This window comes from Cygnus atratus, chromosome 6, assembly GCF_013377495.2.
Source record: "Cygnus atratus isolate AKBS03 ecotype Queensland, Australia chromosome 6, CAtr_DNAZoo_HiC_assembly, whole genome shotgun sequence".
Classification (NCBI taxonomy): Eukaryota; Metazoa; Chordata; class Aves; order Anseriformes; family Anatidae; genus Cygnus; species Cygnus atratus.
The window spans coordinates 13,867,365-13,884,606 of NC_066367.1; the positions used below are offsets into that span (position 1 = coordinate 13,867,365).

Consider the following 17,242-nt stretch of genomic DNA (forward strand, 5'->3'; position numbering starts at 1 on the left):
GTTGGGCACAGAGAAAGAATAAAATTATATTTGCTTAAGGAAATAAACAGTATTGCCTCAAACCACAGAAGACAGCATGTGCTTCTACAATGCTTTTTAAAAAAAAAATTAAATACAAAATGTTAATTTTCCCTGAATTGTGCAGAGAATTACACTCAGTGTACTGACAAACATCAGTACACTCTGCCAATAAACTGACATTGCAAGATTAAGTTGAACAAAATAGCTCTTATATAAGAAAAAATCTTTCCTACTTTGAAACAGCACGTATGCTGTATACAAGCAATAGCAACATTTTGTCAAATGAATAGTTTCAGTTCATATCTGTTTTCATAACATTAAAAAAGCATAATCATACATATTTCTCTATTTAAAAATGCACTGTCTGCATATCCACCACACAGCATTTCAACACCAACTTGAAAGAGGACTAACCAAATATATGCTGTTCACAGTGCCTGCAAGCCTACTTCAATACCTCCACTTCAGACCAGCTGAGACAGAGAGTAAGGATATCTTCCCGAGTTCTGAAGTCACCCAGGAAGCGTTAACAGCCCTTATCCCAGTGTAGGGATCAGCTCTGCCAGACCCACTAAGGGAAAGACATCCAAACCATGACTTCAGACTGAGTCAGAGTGGTCAGTACACAAAGGATATCCGCCACAAAAAAAATGTGGAAGAAGTAACCATCTAATAAAAATATATTTCCCCCACCATTGCTATCTCTATCTAGCCAGTAAGGGCTTTAGGATCAGGTATAACATACAATTAACTTACCTGTATCAAATACACAATTCATCAAAAAAAAAAAAAGACAATTTGAAGGCAGTATCTTAAGTGCCTTTTCTAAAATCTGTGCTGATTCTCTCATGCTTGAGAATGACAGCACTTAAGTTGTTTCACATGCTTCATGTTTCATCAGGCTCCAAGTACTCTCTGAGCAGATCACTAAATGTTCACTGTTTCTACACAGAAGTATGTATCTGGTTTCACAGCACACAAAACATCCAACAGAAACTAACAGACAGAATGGTTCCACAATCTGTCAATTGATTTAACAATGGATTTCCTACATATCATTCCTAAAGGCCTTCTGCAAAAATACACTCTAAAAGGCCAAACACGTGACAGCTCTTGAAAGAGCTTCACCATGTGAAGTACCAGTGCTTGCTCACTATGTATATATTTAATCACACTCTTGCTCCTGAAATAAAGGTAGCTCTTAAAAATTATTAGTATTTATATCTGCTAGCAAGGTTGAATCAATTCAATAATTAGGCAGCCAGACTACTGTGGTTCATGCATCAATGATATTGATGCAACCACATTCTCCTATCTCTTCACATACATTTCAATTTGCCTCTAATGGATATAGGAACTTAATTTAAGGTACAGGGACTTACACAGAAAAGATAAAGGCAAAATTTAAGTCTAAAGAACTGTTATCAGTGATGAAAAGTCCAGAAGAGAAAACAACTACATTTCAGACTCCGGACCAAGATTACGAGACTGACAGGTAGAAAATCTGTTTTTATTTTACACTAGGTAAATGAAAATCTGGAAGAGAACCATCAAGACAAACAGATTATATTTATGCTCTCCATTTTAAGAAACAAGCACCCATTTTAATTTCAAATGTATATCAGTATAGCACTGAAAATGAAGTAGAAGCCGAATTGGCTGCTCTTAGCATGCTGTATTTCACCTCTAGACTCCATAGTGCAGAGATTCCATAAATGCTACAAAAACTGAATGATCTGGTAGCTTAATGGTTAGCTCAAGAGTACTAGCATTTAACTGTTTCACATAAAATTGCGTTAAGCTGAAATTCCTCTTCTCTCCAGCCTTCAGCTTGTGTTCAACAGCATAGTAGAAAAACTGCTTTTAAGCTGTTTTTTTTTTTTAATTTTAATATAGTTCAGAGGTACATGGATAACAGTGTACTACTACTAGTACATCTACTTTCCAAAACATGCTAAAAACATGGATTACACCACGTTGTTCCAAAATAACCAATAAATGATGTGGCAAACCATTCAAAAATCAGACCTTTAGCCACAAACTTTTCCATACATCATGGCTATCAAAATCAGTGAAGATACATAGAAGATAAAAACTTAATTCTTATGACAAGAATAAGCCTCTCCAAAGATATCTTCATATGAGAAACTCCTGTATCATTAAAGAGATTTTGCTGTATTCACCAGAATATAGAAAGAACCAAAATGACCCATTAAAACAGAAATTTGAATCTAAAAAGTTTCATGCAGCTTGGATTAAAATACTTTCTACAACAGACAAAAATGAGCACAGACTTCCATCAGAAGTTATGTTATGCAGCTTCAACCAATGAACTTCATTAGAAGTTTTATTTTAGCTCATTCTTTTATCAGCCTTTTCCTTTAGATTGCAATTAAAATAAACAGGCAACTGAACATTCAGTTTCTGATATCAAAACCAGACAACATGAGTAAAACCAGACAACCAACAACATGAGTAGCACAACTAGAGGTAGTTTTTCTATCTTTATGCCACCCACTTACATTCAGAAGTTTTATTGCACATCATTAAAAGACTGCCAAGAATATTCAAGAAATACAGGGTGAATTGGGCAACGAGCTCTAGTGAAGTGCACACAAGTCTCTCTTGAACAGTATTCATTTGCCAAAGGCTGTCAGTATACCACTGCTTTACAGACAGAGAGGAAGAGGATTCACCCTAAGTAAGTTTTTGAAAGTTTCCATATCTAGTATCCAGGTGACAGCTTACCCCACTCTCAATCCAAGAAAGTAATTAAAACTGCTTTGTGTCCAACTTACAAGGTTCTCTCTCTTTTTAATTTGAAACCAGCATTTGAACTCTTGGCCTTCCAGGCATGTTGAAGCAATGCAGGGGACCAGAGCCGCAGTACCTCATGTAGTGCGCTCTGATCTAAGAGGGAATTAAACAGAAACCTCTCCCAGTCACAATTTGTGCACCTCGAAGTCAGATAGGCAAACAGGACTCTGTCGTTGAAGAAGTTGCACAACAAAGAGATGAAATGTTTGCAACCAGAATCTCCAAAACATGGGACACGCTCAGGTAAAAAAAGTATGTATGTATATTTGCACACAGGTGTTTACACTCATTAAACCGATATTCTTAAACAAAAATGGTATTTTTTTCCCCACTGATTTTCTTGTTAGAAAAACCGTGAATAGGTTTCATCTCTTGAGCTCTCAGAAGATTATAATGAAGGATTGTCAGTAACTTACCTGCTCAGAGAAAGAAGAAGAAAGATCCCAGCTATATGGATGGGCTTAACACAGAGTAAGATAAAGCTCAGGTGCAAATTCACTATGCACAGAGTTCAGCACCAATTGTTCAAAAGCACAACTTTTGTCATTACAATTATCTTCACTGAATCATAAGGCAAATAATCGGGTGCTAAAAAAAATCTATAAATACTTCAAATCACGAACAGAAAAGAAGAAAAAAGTGATACATATTGGTTAAAACTGGAAAATAAACATGCATGATATACATACCCAGTTTTAGGGCAGAAGGAGTCACTTCAATCTCACCCCCAATCGGTTGAAAGGCAGCCAACTGAGCCGCTACCTCTGCCTCAAAAGGGTCTGGGCTACTTCTGTCTGCCAGACTGCCATTGGTGCCATCACTCTTACGGTGAGGTTCTTCCTCATCATAAACAGCAATCAGCTATCAAAACAAAAGAAAACACCATTTGTATATTTAAAGTATTCCCCGAATTTTCTCTTATATTTTTAATCCAAAAATTATCAGTTATGGGAGTACAAAACCAACAATCTTGTTTGAGAACAGCTAACCATAAGCATACAGATTTAGGAAAGCACATACATCTATGTTTAAATACATAGACTCCAGTATGACTTGAGTACATGCTTCAGCACTGCCCTGTGCTGGCGTGCTTTTCTCAGAATTAGCATGCTATGATTAGGGAGCATCTTATGTTGTTCCAAAATATTTACAGTTGAACATACTTAAACACACAAACCAGTGTTTAAGTCTTGTGGGTGGGAGCGCGTTCTATTTTTTAAAATTGTAATGCTACTGACTGACACAGTGGGCAGAGGTAGCACACCCATGGATGCTGTATGGAGTACACAGATAAAGCTTTTATTTATAATTACATAATAATTATGTTCCATTCTATCCAGCACAGTGACAGAGGGTGGAGCTCTGTTAATCCCCAATCCTACGCCCCTGTAAGAGTGCAAGGTACACACACACACGCACGCTTGTAGGCGCCCACCATAAATCTATCAATAGCCTCTTCCCGTTCCCTCCTGCAAGCTTATACCAGATACTTTACTTCTGAAAGCTGGCCTCACTCACCAGTTCTTTCACAACTTCAGGCCAGCAGGAAAGCCACAAATAAATACGGACAAGCTGCAAAGTCTGCTATCCAAACTCACATTAATGATGGTGTGAAAATGATGAAAACCACCAAAATCATTTTTCCTCAGCTAGCCTGGCCTACAAGGAATTTTGTCTTGATCCCTACTCATATGTCATCAGATAACGTATATTAGGTACAGCTTCATCAACAAGTGACTCAGACATGTGTGCTGCTTGCTGTTAGAGTTCCAGGAGCTAGATAAAAGACAAAAGAATGACTTCCCAATGAACCTACACAAATTACAAGACTGGCTGCTCCCAACCAATGAGACACTTGACATCCCAGAGCCCTCTCCAGGAGGGCAGGAGATGACTGCAGCAGCACTTTTCCTGCCCAATGCCTTATGTGGCACAGCTCTCCCGCCATACAACAACAAGCACTTTGCCTAGTAAGGACGTACAAGTTATCTTTACCTTTAGGTATCCATTTGTTTTGCTTTTTCTGAACTCCTTAGGACTTACAAAGTTTTACTTAGCTAATACACCTGGTTAGGCAATGTCAAGACACATGTAGAAACAAAGTCTAAAGGATTGATTTACTATGCTGCCTCTCTGTTATTTTAAGGGACGCATACATACTCTCTCTATAAAAATATTAGTAGATCAAATCTCCTTTGACACTTCCAAGACACGTGTCAAAAATTATATCCTGTGATAAGCAGCATACTGAAACAAAGAGACAAACATTTAAAGGACCTCATTTGCCTAAGGGAAGAAATGAATGTATGAGAGGGAAAGGAAAGGAAAAAATGCAAACAAAAATCCTGAAGGAAGGATGCTTCTAAGGAAGAAACTGACATTTTCAGGTCTTTCTCTCATTTATAATTTGGTTGCTAGAAATGTGTCAGCTCATATTTACCAATGCATATTTCAGAGGCGCACAGAACCCCTTAAATTATTAGGTAGAAAACTGGTTCTCCTTTTTCATATGGAAGCTGTTTCCTTTCCACAGCCAAATAAATAGCTCTTAGAGCACACAATTTAGTTTTTATTTGTCCAAAGCTTATGGGAAACATTAATTTCAGTACCAAAGACTACACTCCTTGTATTTTATTACTGCATCGCAAGAAAACTACCCAGGTATTCACACCACAGTCGCTGCCACGCCATCTCTACGCCTCACAACTACATACAGCCAAAAAAGCACATTTGGAGCCAGACACCAAGAGACCATGGCAAGAAACCCACGGTACCTCTTGTTTGTTATTAAAATGACTATCCATGTTGCTGCTGTTATGGAAATCCATCAGCGCTTCTTACTGCTGTCATTCCTCAAGTGACTGTACTGCACAGCCAGGCACTGTTTTGACAGATTAAAAAAAAATGAAAACATTTCTTAATGGTATGGAACACACCTCTAATTAATTAACGCAACCTAGACCTAAACAGAGTGAGGAAAGGAGATACTGTAAGTACTGAATGTAGCGGTAACAAAGATCTGATATCTTTCCTCACCAAGGAAATAAAATTGCCATTTGTTTTCCAAAATGTTTATTCAGGAGAGAACTACTCAAGACCACAGCTGCAGGAGAACCTTACCAGTAGCAATCCTAACAGTATGAATATACCACAAATCAATCAAACCATTACAAATATCAGCCTCAGCCTTTCAAAGGAAAGGAATACAATTAAGGTTATGTAAATCAGCTATTCAAAAATAATTGTTGTAATTGACTTCTTGTTTCCAGTATGGAAAATTTGTTAATTGGAATAGACTGTAAACCTAAACCTTTCCTGAAGAAAAGAACTTTGGGACACTTTAAGAAGTCTCCCACAAATCTGTCATAACATTATTTGCAATATAAGTTCAATATTTACAAATATCGAGAGTTCAGTAGGCCAGCTGATTTTTTTTGACACAAATCGAGATAGTACTCTAGACATTTGTGAACTGCAGAAGTTATGCACGTACTCTGTTGTGGTTTTATATGCTTGCTGTACTTAAGCATCTCAGTTATTTTTTTTTAAATAGTTTATTTAAAGAACATACCAATTTTTACTGTCAAATATATCTATGTATTTCTGTACAGCTGAAATAGTTTTATTGCATATTGTTATAACATCTATTAAAAGGAGTTAGACTTCTACAACTTGCCATCTACATAGATAATAAATTATCGAAAGTTAGCACTTGTGTCATTTTTGGTTATTGAACTCCTCCCTACTTATATTGACATAGCCACAACATAAGGTAGCAATAACAAACGGTGCTATTTTGTTAGCATTTTCGTTAAACCTAAGCATGGCAAACTTAGCACAATGCAATTTAGTAAAGCCAAATTCTAATTTTGAATTGTGTCCTATGGCACTACTCTTTCAATATTTTATTGATATTCCAATTAGGAAACTTGCAGAAAAGCATAAGAAAATTATGTAAAAAACATACGACTTTATTCCCAAACACATAGAGCAACACTCACATTCAATTAAGATCAACTCTCCTATAAAAAAAAAAAAGGTGGGTAAATAAGAGAAGAGGAAAATTATGTTCCCGAGCGAAGGGGTCCGAATACAAAGCAGCAGCCTGTTTTACACGGGGGTATCGCTGCCCACTGGGAGGCAGAGAACTGACGCAACATTGCATTTAAAACTCCCCGCGAGATGAAATGTTGGCATTGGTCACACGCCACGCGCACGGGCAGCGATACAGAGAACCGCGCACTACTTGACAAACCTTGCCTTACAGCGCTTGCCTGTTAGTCCTGAAACAACTGGCTTTCCCTTGTCCTATGCACCATTTTAAATAAAAGGTTTTGCAATTAATCCGCTTTTCAAACTACACTTTTGACAACTAGATTACTGTTAATAAGGTTAAAGAGTGTGTATTTTACCAGCTTTTCTGTGCTGAATTACAAAACAGACAATTTCCTTTCCTATCCCAAACACCACGCATGTACACAAAGTTCTAGGAAAAAAGGGATAAAATAAAAACTTGCTTGCAATTAATTTAATCAGCTTTCAATTACTGTCAGGATAAAATCCCTAAGACAAGTTCCCCGTCATAAGCTAGCACCAGTACATGATTGATGAGATACGACTTTCAACAGCTAGAATGATACATTCAAAAGCACCAGGAAGAGTTAAATGCTCAACACGTACAGAATTTTTCATGTAAGTTGGATAGAAATTTTTCCTCAATTTTTCTGCACTCATAGCTTCTATTTCTTCTCTCACTATGGACAAGGAAAGCTAGTAAAATTGTCCACTTGTTCAAGACATGTTCGTTTACCGTCCTGATACTGCTACTTCATAACCTCAATTCTCATTTAAGACAAAAACTTGTATTTTTTAATATATTTTTAAAACTGTATCTATACTTCTGACAGCCAGTACTCCTATGGGAGTGATAATTAGATACTTATAAAATGATGTTGAAAAATCTATTTTTTTTTTGTCAATTAATAAAGACTTTTCATACAGAGCACTCACATCTCCACAAAAGAACTGTTCAGAGGGGGGTGAATTAACAGCTCAGCAACTGTTTCACTAAGCTTCATGACATACACAGAAATGATGGCTCAAGCTACAGCAGAAAATTAAGTTCACCACAGTATCATGGTTACCTTGCTGTCTGACCCCTGAATTTGGGATCTCTAGGATTTAATTATGTATTTATCCCTGCACATATATGACAACGATAGAAAGACACAGGGTGTTTCTATATGTAACATGTTGATGCCAGCAAACAGCTAAGTTCAAAATGAAAATAAAAAGATCAGAGGTGTTTGCACCTGCAAGCCACCAGACACACACAGATGGAGGCAGGCTTCAGCCAACAGCAGCTGAAAACAGCCTCCATATGGCCAATGCAAAAAGGAGAAGGGATACCCCCCCCCCTTTTTTTTTTTTTTAAAATATTTTTTTCTTTTCTTCTTTCTTCATTTCTTTCAACAAGGTTGTGTGTTTGGCCAGGTCAGCCAACTTCCTGCCCTCAAAGACATTCAAGCACCAGCAACAACACATGATGAAGGCAAAGTTACCTCTTCTGAGAGGCCATCTTAAGTTCAAGATCCGACCTCTATGCGGGGGCTGTGCTGGCCTGTCTTGCCTCCTTTGCCACCTGCTGCCTCCTGCCACCCCTTCGCACAAATGGGGCCACTTTCTGGACCTGCTGGGAGCCAGCTCAGGGAACCAAACCAGGAAGAAAAGCAGCTCTCAGCCTGCACACTGCTTCAGCTTTGCCAGCCACGCAAAGCAAGCTCCTGTCAACACGTGGCTGGGTGGCCAGCTCCTCAGCCCATCGCAGGCCACAAGGCCGCAGTAACTGCACCTGGCTGCCTCATTTAACAGTGGTGGACGCCATGGAGAGCACACCCATGTAACATGTATGTGTGTGTCGTGATGTCTGAGCACAACAGCAGGACCGATGTTTCCATGGTTCTTTAAAGGAGCTGTTGTTCTCCCTCACAGATAGACTTCTACCTTCCACATAACTCCACAAGGGGACAAGAACATTTTAGATAAAGACAAGATCCATGTGAACAAAAAACTTCAGAAAGGCACCGTGGAAACTGCCTCCACAGTGTCTTTCTGACAGAGTTCCACAAATTCACTAACGTAAAATTAGATTTTACATATTACTTATGAAAGACTTCTGTTCAAATGGTTAAAAGATTGAACTCTCGTAATGGTACAACAGACAGAACTAAGGTAATTAGGGTACCTCAAAAATGGATAAAAGTGTTATTTAATTTTTTCAATGTAAAACTTTCCTGGAGCTCTACAGCCTTTCTTCAATGTTCTTTCAAGGTATTCTGGCATATGCTGATAAGTATTTGAACTGATATTCTTGCAAAATAACTTGTCTTGGAATTCCTTTAACTTAAAATAAAGGCTGTCAAAGAAAAATACCCATGTACACACCATATGGCAGCCTTCCTTCACACCTACGTATGAAAACAAATTATAGATATGTTACAGGAAAGCTATGGTGATTATCCCATCTTGTTTACCTACATGCCAGGACTATATACACCAAAGTCTCTTTCCAAAGACCACCTGACACTTTTCCTACTCCTTCTGTCCAGATTTCTTTGAGTATCATCTAAACGTCGCCAGAACAGAATCCTACTGCACACGGTGCAAACACCAGGAGGCTGTGCTCTCCAAAATTTGCAAGAGTTTCTTAACAGCCTGTTGTAATTTCTTGTTTACTATCATTGCTATTTATTGTTATTTTGGGAAGGTCCTCAACTAGTCTGCAAAGGTTAGAAAAACTTTATTAAGATATCGTGCCTGAGAAACCCTGTCCGTGCATGCTTTTCAGGAAGTCTAACTGGTGTTTTTTTTTTTTTTTTTGTGCAGCATGTGTGTGATCAAACTGAAAGATATCCTCATCTTCTGTTATTCCACTGTAGCTGAACAGGCAGTGTTCATTGTTGTGTTTTTTTTTTTTTTTTTTGAAAGGTCACAGAAAAACATCTACCTGATTGATGAGACCTTACCCACTTTCTTCTTCCTGTCCAACCTACCCCTCCGTGGGCCACGTGGCTGTACTTCAAACAATGCCACTGATTGGGTACTTAACATTGATATTTGTGGCAAAGTTTGATGAGCCCTTCAAGCATGACTGAGATGTAATTTTTTAAGCCACTTAGTAGCTACTTGAGAGCTGTTACGGAGATCTACAGTAACAATACAGACATTCCTTGAGGGTTGACTCTGGGTAGCTTCCCTGGCAGATATAAATGCTAGTGCTAAAATGTCAAGGATTTATAATTATGATGGCGGATGCATAAAACACATAAAACAAGCCTTATTAGGGTTGATTGAAGTAAATACACCAAAGGACATTTTTCCTTTCTTCTGTAAAAGATTCATGTTCAGTGCTATTTGTAGCCTGTCATACTCATTATGTTTTCATGTGAAATAGCTTCTGAGTTTTGCTAGATAACAAATGCCCTTTGTTTTCATTCCTCCTCTATCCAAGCAAAAAGCAAATGGAATGAGGACTTGAAAATTCACAAATGATTAGTTCCTTCCTGGTTACCTTGAAGCTGACTACTTCCACCTGTACAGACTTTACAGAGAACTAGCTAATTTTGGAGAGTCCATTTAAAATAGTGCTATAAAATGTAGTAACTACTGTTAAAGACTGCATTTGTGTAATTGTAAATAAGCACTTGAACTGTGATATTTTAACTAAATTCCACTCTAGTGAGTGGGACAAACAGAGCAGCTTAGGTTGGAAAGGACCTCTGGAAATCACCTGGTCCATTTTTTCCACTGGAAGTAGGGCCATGCTGTCATTTAGCTCAAACTTAAAAGTTGGCTTAGTTTGCTCAGGGTCTTGCCTAACTCTCTTCTGCACATCTCCAGGTACAGAGCTCTCAAGTCTTTGGCTAATTTGTTGTGGTGCTTGAACACTCTCATGAGACAGAAATGTTTCTCATACCTAATCAGTCTCCTTCATGGCAACTTAACACCCGTTACCTCGTCTCCTCACTGTGGACTTTCAAAAAAAGGTGAGGTGGAGTCTTCCCTACAGACGGTTAACTAGCTGTAGACAGCAAGAAGATGCTCCCTATTTGTTCATTCGCCCTCTCCCCACACACCACACGTTCCAGCCCCAGACTGTACTGGTGGCCTGGTGCTGAGCTTGCTCCAGCAAGCCGATGTTTCTCTTGCCCAAAGGAGAAACAAACAGACACAACAACCTAGCTGTGGTCTCACAAGTACTGAATAGAGTAGAAGAACTGCTTTCCTCAACTTGATGGCTACACCTCTGCTAGCCTGCTAAATGTGTATGTAGCCTTCGTAGCTGCAAAAATATGCTGCTGACTCCTGCTCAGCTTATTTTTCACCTGGGCCACTAGGTACAGGCCCTTCTGCAAACCTGCTTCCTGTCTACAGATATGACCCTTGCCATTAAACCCGAGTAACTTCTATGAAATCAATTAGGTTAAAAATTAAGAAGTCAGACCAACTACCAAACCACTCTTTTCCCCTTGCGCTCTCGCTGATTTGACAGTATGAAATGGGCAAAAATAAGTTTCTGCTTCAGCCACAATTACTTAATGACAGCATACAAATTAACTATTTGTTTTTAAACGGCTTTGATCTTTTTAGAGGACACTATGGGATGGGAGAATGGAACTTAGGGAGTAAAAAAAAGCACAAAATACTTGAATTGTGAAACCCATCAGGAAGTGTAAAACCATCTGTACAGCACAACACACACGATGACTTTCGTTAGTAGACAGGCTTGATAAATGTTGGGATGTTGCCACACGTCATACAGTTCTCACACTGTGTTTCTGTCTGTGCAGAAAAACATTTTGGTATTTACAACTGTCAAGAGTCCTATTCTTACTGATGCCTAGTTTAGTGAGACTGCATTATTTGCCCTGCCTCTGACAGTTTATGTGTCAGGCTCCAGAAAGGCAAAAGTAAGCTTACAAAACTGGTTGTCACCTTGATGAGGAAAGGTCTGCCTGTAATGATAAACTAATGCTATCAGTCTCTACTGGTTTGTTGTTATTAATTCTGTCAATAAACAGTAGTCCCAGTGGGTTTCAAGTGCACTGTAATAATGCATACACGCTCTTCCGAAAAAAAGAGAAAATTTTGCCTTTCGTGCAGTAACCTCATTTTCCTAAGAGTCATGACCCCACATGCTTGAGCAGCAGCAGTGTGTTGCAGCTGACCTTGACCTAGAGCAACCACGTCCCTACAATGAGCTCGTAAACATCATGGCACTTTTATGCCTAACATCTGAGAGGAAAAGGGAAAACAAACAGAAGAGGGAAGAAAAGAGTAGTTTAATGTAAGTGCAACAGGAACATCATAGAAATCCTTGGAATTTATGTAACAACTGGCTAGTTCGCATGCTTTGTGTTACCATACTCATTAAAAAATATTGCGAGGTCAACCACTGTCACTCAAAATAACTTTTTCTATTTTATTTATTTATTAATTTTTACATGCAAACCAATTTAAGAAGTCTACCACAACCGAAGAATAAGCCTTCTATAAAGTTATGCTCTCTCAGAAGACCAATAAAACACAAAATTGTGAAACATTCTGAAACTTTAAAAGAAGTGTGGTGGTTCCAAACACTGCAGTTCCAAAAATATATGTTCTCAAATGAACCATCCGAACAGAAGGACTAGAAAAAAATATTTTGACTTGACATCTTAATGCACCATTACTGTGAAAACAATGAAAGTAAAAGTAAAATTTCCAGAGACAGTCACAGCTCTGGCAATAACAAAAAACCCTTCAGTGACAATTACTCATTTCAGCAATCAGTTCATAACAGACATCCTACTGCTGCCTTGCTCATTATACTCCTTAAAAGAATGATCTACATATTATACATTTCAGTCATTTTTTACCCAAGCATTAGCTGCCCACAGCATAATTTCATAGTTAGGTTTCTTAATTTCTTCGTAAACAAATTCAATGCTGACATCATGTTCAAGATTCACAGCAAAATTTAACATACTATTTCAACATTTTCCAACTCAAAATTCAGAGCACAGCTTTTGAGAAAACCTTATTTGCAAAGTCAGTAACAGCTACGTACATATACCTATATGTTATGCACCCCTTGGACCTAAACGTGCTTGCAAACAAACATCATCTCACAGATATATACATATATATATATATATATATATATTATATATACACGCCTTTCTACTATCTACACATTGGTACTTGCTATTCAAATACTAACACAGGCTATTTAAACAAAACACATAAGATAACCACCATTCAAAAAAATTACAGCACTAGGAATGGTCTTGTCCTTCCACAGCAGTGCAGGATCCAAAATATAAAACCAAAACATACTTTCCGTGACATTTATAATTGTTCACCAAATGGATTTTGACATGTTCCTCACTTCCAAGGCTGAATTTCAATGCCCTGTTAAGTATACTGTTAAGCATGTATTTGATGAAGAGTTTTATGAATTTAACTATAAATAGGCTGACTAAAGTCTGACCTCCCAACAATGAATAAAATTATCTAAGCTTTTCTTATGGAGACTATCTCCTGTAAGACAAACCGTGAAAGAAAAGGAAACTCTTCTATCATATTGAATAGAGTGTACAATACTGAGCATGGTTTCATACCTATGCTAATTAAACAAACTCTTTATTAGATAATTTAGAAAAAAAAACACCAAATAAATTGTACCAGAAAGTTGAATTCAATTAACAGTTACATTACTAGGTGAAATAACCTAAATATTGTTTTAATGTGATCTGAAGTTTTCAGTTTTAACATCTTCATGCTTAGGGCATAGTTGAGTATTGATTGCAGCAGTTTGAATATTCTGCAAAACAGTGATATGTCTTGGGAATAAATGACTTCAGACTATTCAGACCATTACTCAGAAATTTCATGTGTGATTTTTCATAGAAGTTTGTTCCTTCATTTTCCACTCTTCATTACAAATGATAAAGGGACCTATTCATAAAGCAAAGCATTTTTATGAAGAAAATCTCAAACTGAATGATATACCAGGCTCCACTTTCAAAAATAAGCTAAGCTACTCAATAAACAGTGCAATGAGAGAGGAGTAAAATCTTTTCAGCTAACAGAAAATTCTCCCAAAGCGTTTCAGGTGTCATGAATTTTTGAGTATCTTGAATATCATGAAAAGCCATTAGAACTGGAGCCACAAGACTAGCCAAGTATTTTAGCCTTCCCCAGAAAAATAAACATGGCTATTCCTCTACCCATCTGCATGGAGGTTCTCACCAGACCCCACAAAAGGGAATTTGTGTTTTCCAAGCTTTGTTATTAGTTCTCTTATGGATTCATCAGAGAATCACATTTGCCTTTCTCACTGCCACATTGCCTAGTTACCTGCCGTTATTCTAACAGTCTGAAACACGTGAACCTTGAGGCTGGCAAGAAATGCTAACAGAACTGTTGATTCTGTTCTTTCTCGACTTTTATGGAGGATTTTTGAACACATTTATTCCCCTCCAGTAAAAACAACAATACCCTAAGAGAGGGACATTGTTGGTCCTCTGAATCAGCTCCTCTGCAGGTATGGTTTCTATTTCTTCTGCAGCTCCAGCATTCTGCAAGCAAGCCGTATCTCCGTAACAGCACACTTTTCTTCAAGGCTTCCTGGGCTTCCCAAAACCCGAGGGGGAAGAAAGTCCACAAAGTTCCAGACAAGATAACACACATTCATGCTGCCTTGAATCCTTATCCTCCAGTCAAATTATCTTCTAAGAGACCAAGAGTGTTTTTTCACACTTAACTGAAATCAAGTCTCCTGGGTTCCTACCCAGTGTAAGTCAAATAGATTTCTATTAGTAATTCAGCAGGCACACACACTGCAGAACTTGACACTGCCATTTAGGAAGGTCTCCAAAATAACTTCACTCCTAATTTAAAGATGCGGATGCCCAAGATGCTACAAAGCAAACAAACCACACAGACTGCAGTGATGAAGGGGAGCCACAGCTGGCAAACCCCAAGGTGCCCGCTCACCATTCTGACACGAATTGAAACGAGAAAGGTTTAAGAGGCAAAAAAAAAAAAAATGCCACTCCCTCCACCCTTCTCTCACTGTTTTATCTTCTGTTTACAAGCTGAACCAGGGACCCGTGGTGCGGGGCTGCAGGCAGGCACCCAAAGGCCAGGCCCAGCCCTGTGCCCAGCTGGGCCCTGCACAGTGACGATGAAGAGCTGATCCCAACAGAAATCTGCCTGTTCCCCAAAGACAGAGGCAATCTACCAAACATCTCTGAACAGGACATTACAACAGAGGTAATTTATCACCTGGGGTGAATGGAAAATGACTATTTTTTCCAATCACAACAGCATTTGAAGTTAGAATTAGTTTTAAGTTACTTTAGCCTAACACAAGTCAAACTCAAAGACATTACAGCACATCGTGATGGGCCCACAGCACAAACAGCAGCTTTGGCCAAGTCTGGTAAAAATCTTTTTGCACTCTCGTTTCCTACGTGTTGTTTACCTGGGGAAAATACAGCATTATTAATCAAAATGAAGATTGGAGAGCTGTGCTTTCCAGTCCTTGGCCTCTTGACCTTGAGCACAATGAAGGGGAAGGAGGGCAGCCCCATCCTCTTCCCTGGGCTCCGGGCCAAAGTCACTGCAGCCATGAGGGCAGCTCCTGCCGGCCTCCTAGCTTCTGCTCACCTGCCCTGCTTTCAGACTGGCAAGAAGCTCCGCAACTTCTGCTGACCCAGCAGAGCTCTTCATTTTTGGACGTGCTACCCTGCTCTCCCGGGATTATACTCATTTATACTAATTGTTTCTGATCTACTCTTCAACTGCAACGTACAGCACAGAGAGAGGTAGGCTACTGTGCGATCGGTAAGGTAATGCAGGATTCCACAGCCACTTCCTAACCTCCACAGGATTGCTCACAAATAGCACATCCCTGTTTTTTTTTTGTTTTTGTTTTTGTTTTAAAGGAAGCTCAAGCTATCAAAGAGGAGAAAGCCTAGAGCAAACCACATGGAGCTAGAGCTTCCTGAAGAGACAAAATGGTGAGCTCCTGACAGCCATCACTGCCACTTCTAGGCACAGAGCACATTCTCTTCATCTCCGTTTATCTAAGCTATTCAATTCAACAGTAAGTTTGTTCAAAATGAAAAATCTGATGAGAACTGAAGAGCAGGGAAGCTTGCTAGTCTTATTTCTTACAGCCCATGAAGAAAATTACATGCAAAAGCTGAGCACCAGTAGCTCCAAGACCTGAAAGACTCCTCCTGGTCTCATCTACTCTTATCAGCTGTACAGTCCATCATGCATCATCTACAAACTGCCTCTGTTCAATACAGCTTTAAATGCTAAACTCTTGCTAAAACTCTTTCCAATACATATACAGAATGTTTCCCATTTTTTTCTCAACTAAAACTCATTTCTCTGCAGCTTTAATTGAACTCCAATTTCTAAAACTAGCTTGACACAAGCCATGAAGAAATTAATATTCTACTAAATAAGAACTGTCACTCAGCATTTCCTAAGCTAAATGTAAAAATTAAGACTGAATAAATGTATGCTAAGTATCACCGCATAAATATGCATATAATGCATTTTTCTCTTCATAAAGTGTTAAATTTAATGTAAAGATATTTAATTGCACATCAACATTTTAGTCGTGATCAATCACTGAAAATCAATTTTTTTTTTTAAATAAATGGAGAAATATATTTAATTCAAATCCAATTACTTTAAATATATTTTTGTTTACTTCACAATCACTTAGACTTGAGTTGGTTCAGTCTCCAGTTAAGAAAAAGGATCTCAGGAATCAATCGGTGTACCAAATTTCTCATCCAAAGGTGCATCACTGAGGGTTTACTCACAATCTCTTTACAGAAGGGTAGTGTGGTTTTTTTTTGATGCCATTAAAATATTCCAATCCTATTAGGATGCAAATTTAAAGGGGGTAGAAGGAGCACACAATGCCATTAACATTCAAAAATTTCTTGGTCCCCATTATCAGATATTAATTCTCACATTAACTGATGTTTGGGGGGGGTGGGGGGGAATGAACAAATCCATTAGCAGCTGCATTACAAGTGAACAAAAGAGGCAACAACTGCTGATGTGATTAAACACCTGTCCCTTTTTGAAAGCTTCTGTATCCAAGAGCACCAAATGCGCCAATCCAAATGTCACTTTGCACCAGGTAGGTAGGCATCCCTTCCTGTAGGATACCCCTGACAGCTATCCCTAAACCTCAGTAGTTTTAGCAAGCCTCCAAAACCTGGCAGTCATTTTTAGCAAGCCTCTAGATGGTTTCCTTTAACACCTTTTAAAGACATGATACAATACTTTTGAGGGGAAGAAATAAAGAGGACCATGTTTGTGCATGCAA

The 17,242-nt window shown here is 38.5% G+C and overlaps 1 protein-coding gene across 1 annotated transcript in view; it reads right to left on the reverse strand.

Moving 5' to 3' along the window:
* PARD3B (par-3 family cell polarity regulator beta) overlaps positions 1-17,242 on the reverse strand; it is a 401,848-nt gene that overhangs the window by 278,707 nt on the left and 105,899 nt on the right. The window contains exon 3 of the mRNA XM_035571245.2: positions 3,528-3,699. Coding sequence (XP_035427138.1) covers positions 3,528-3,699 — 172 coding nt within the window. The remainder of the gene's footprint in view (positions 1-3,527; positions 3,700-17,242) is intronic.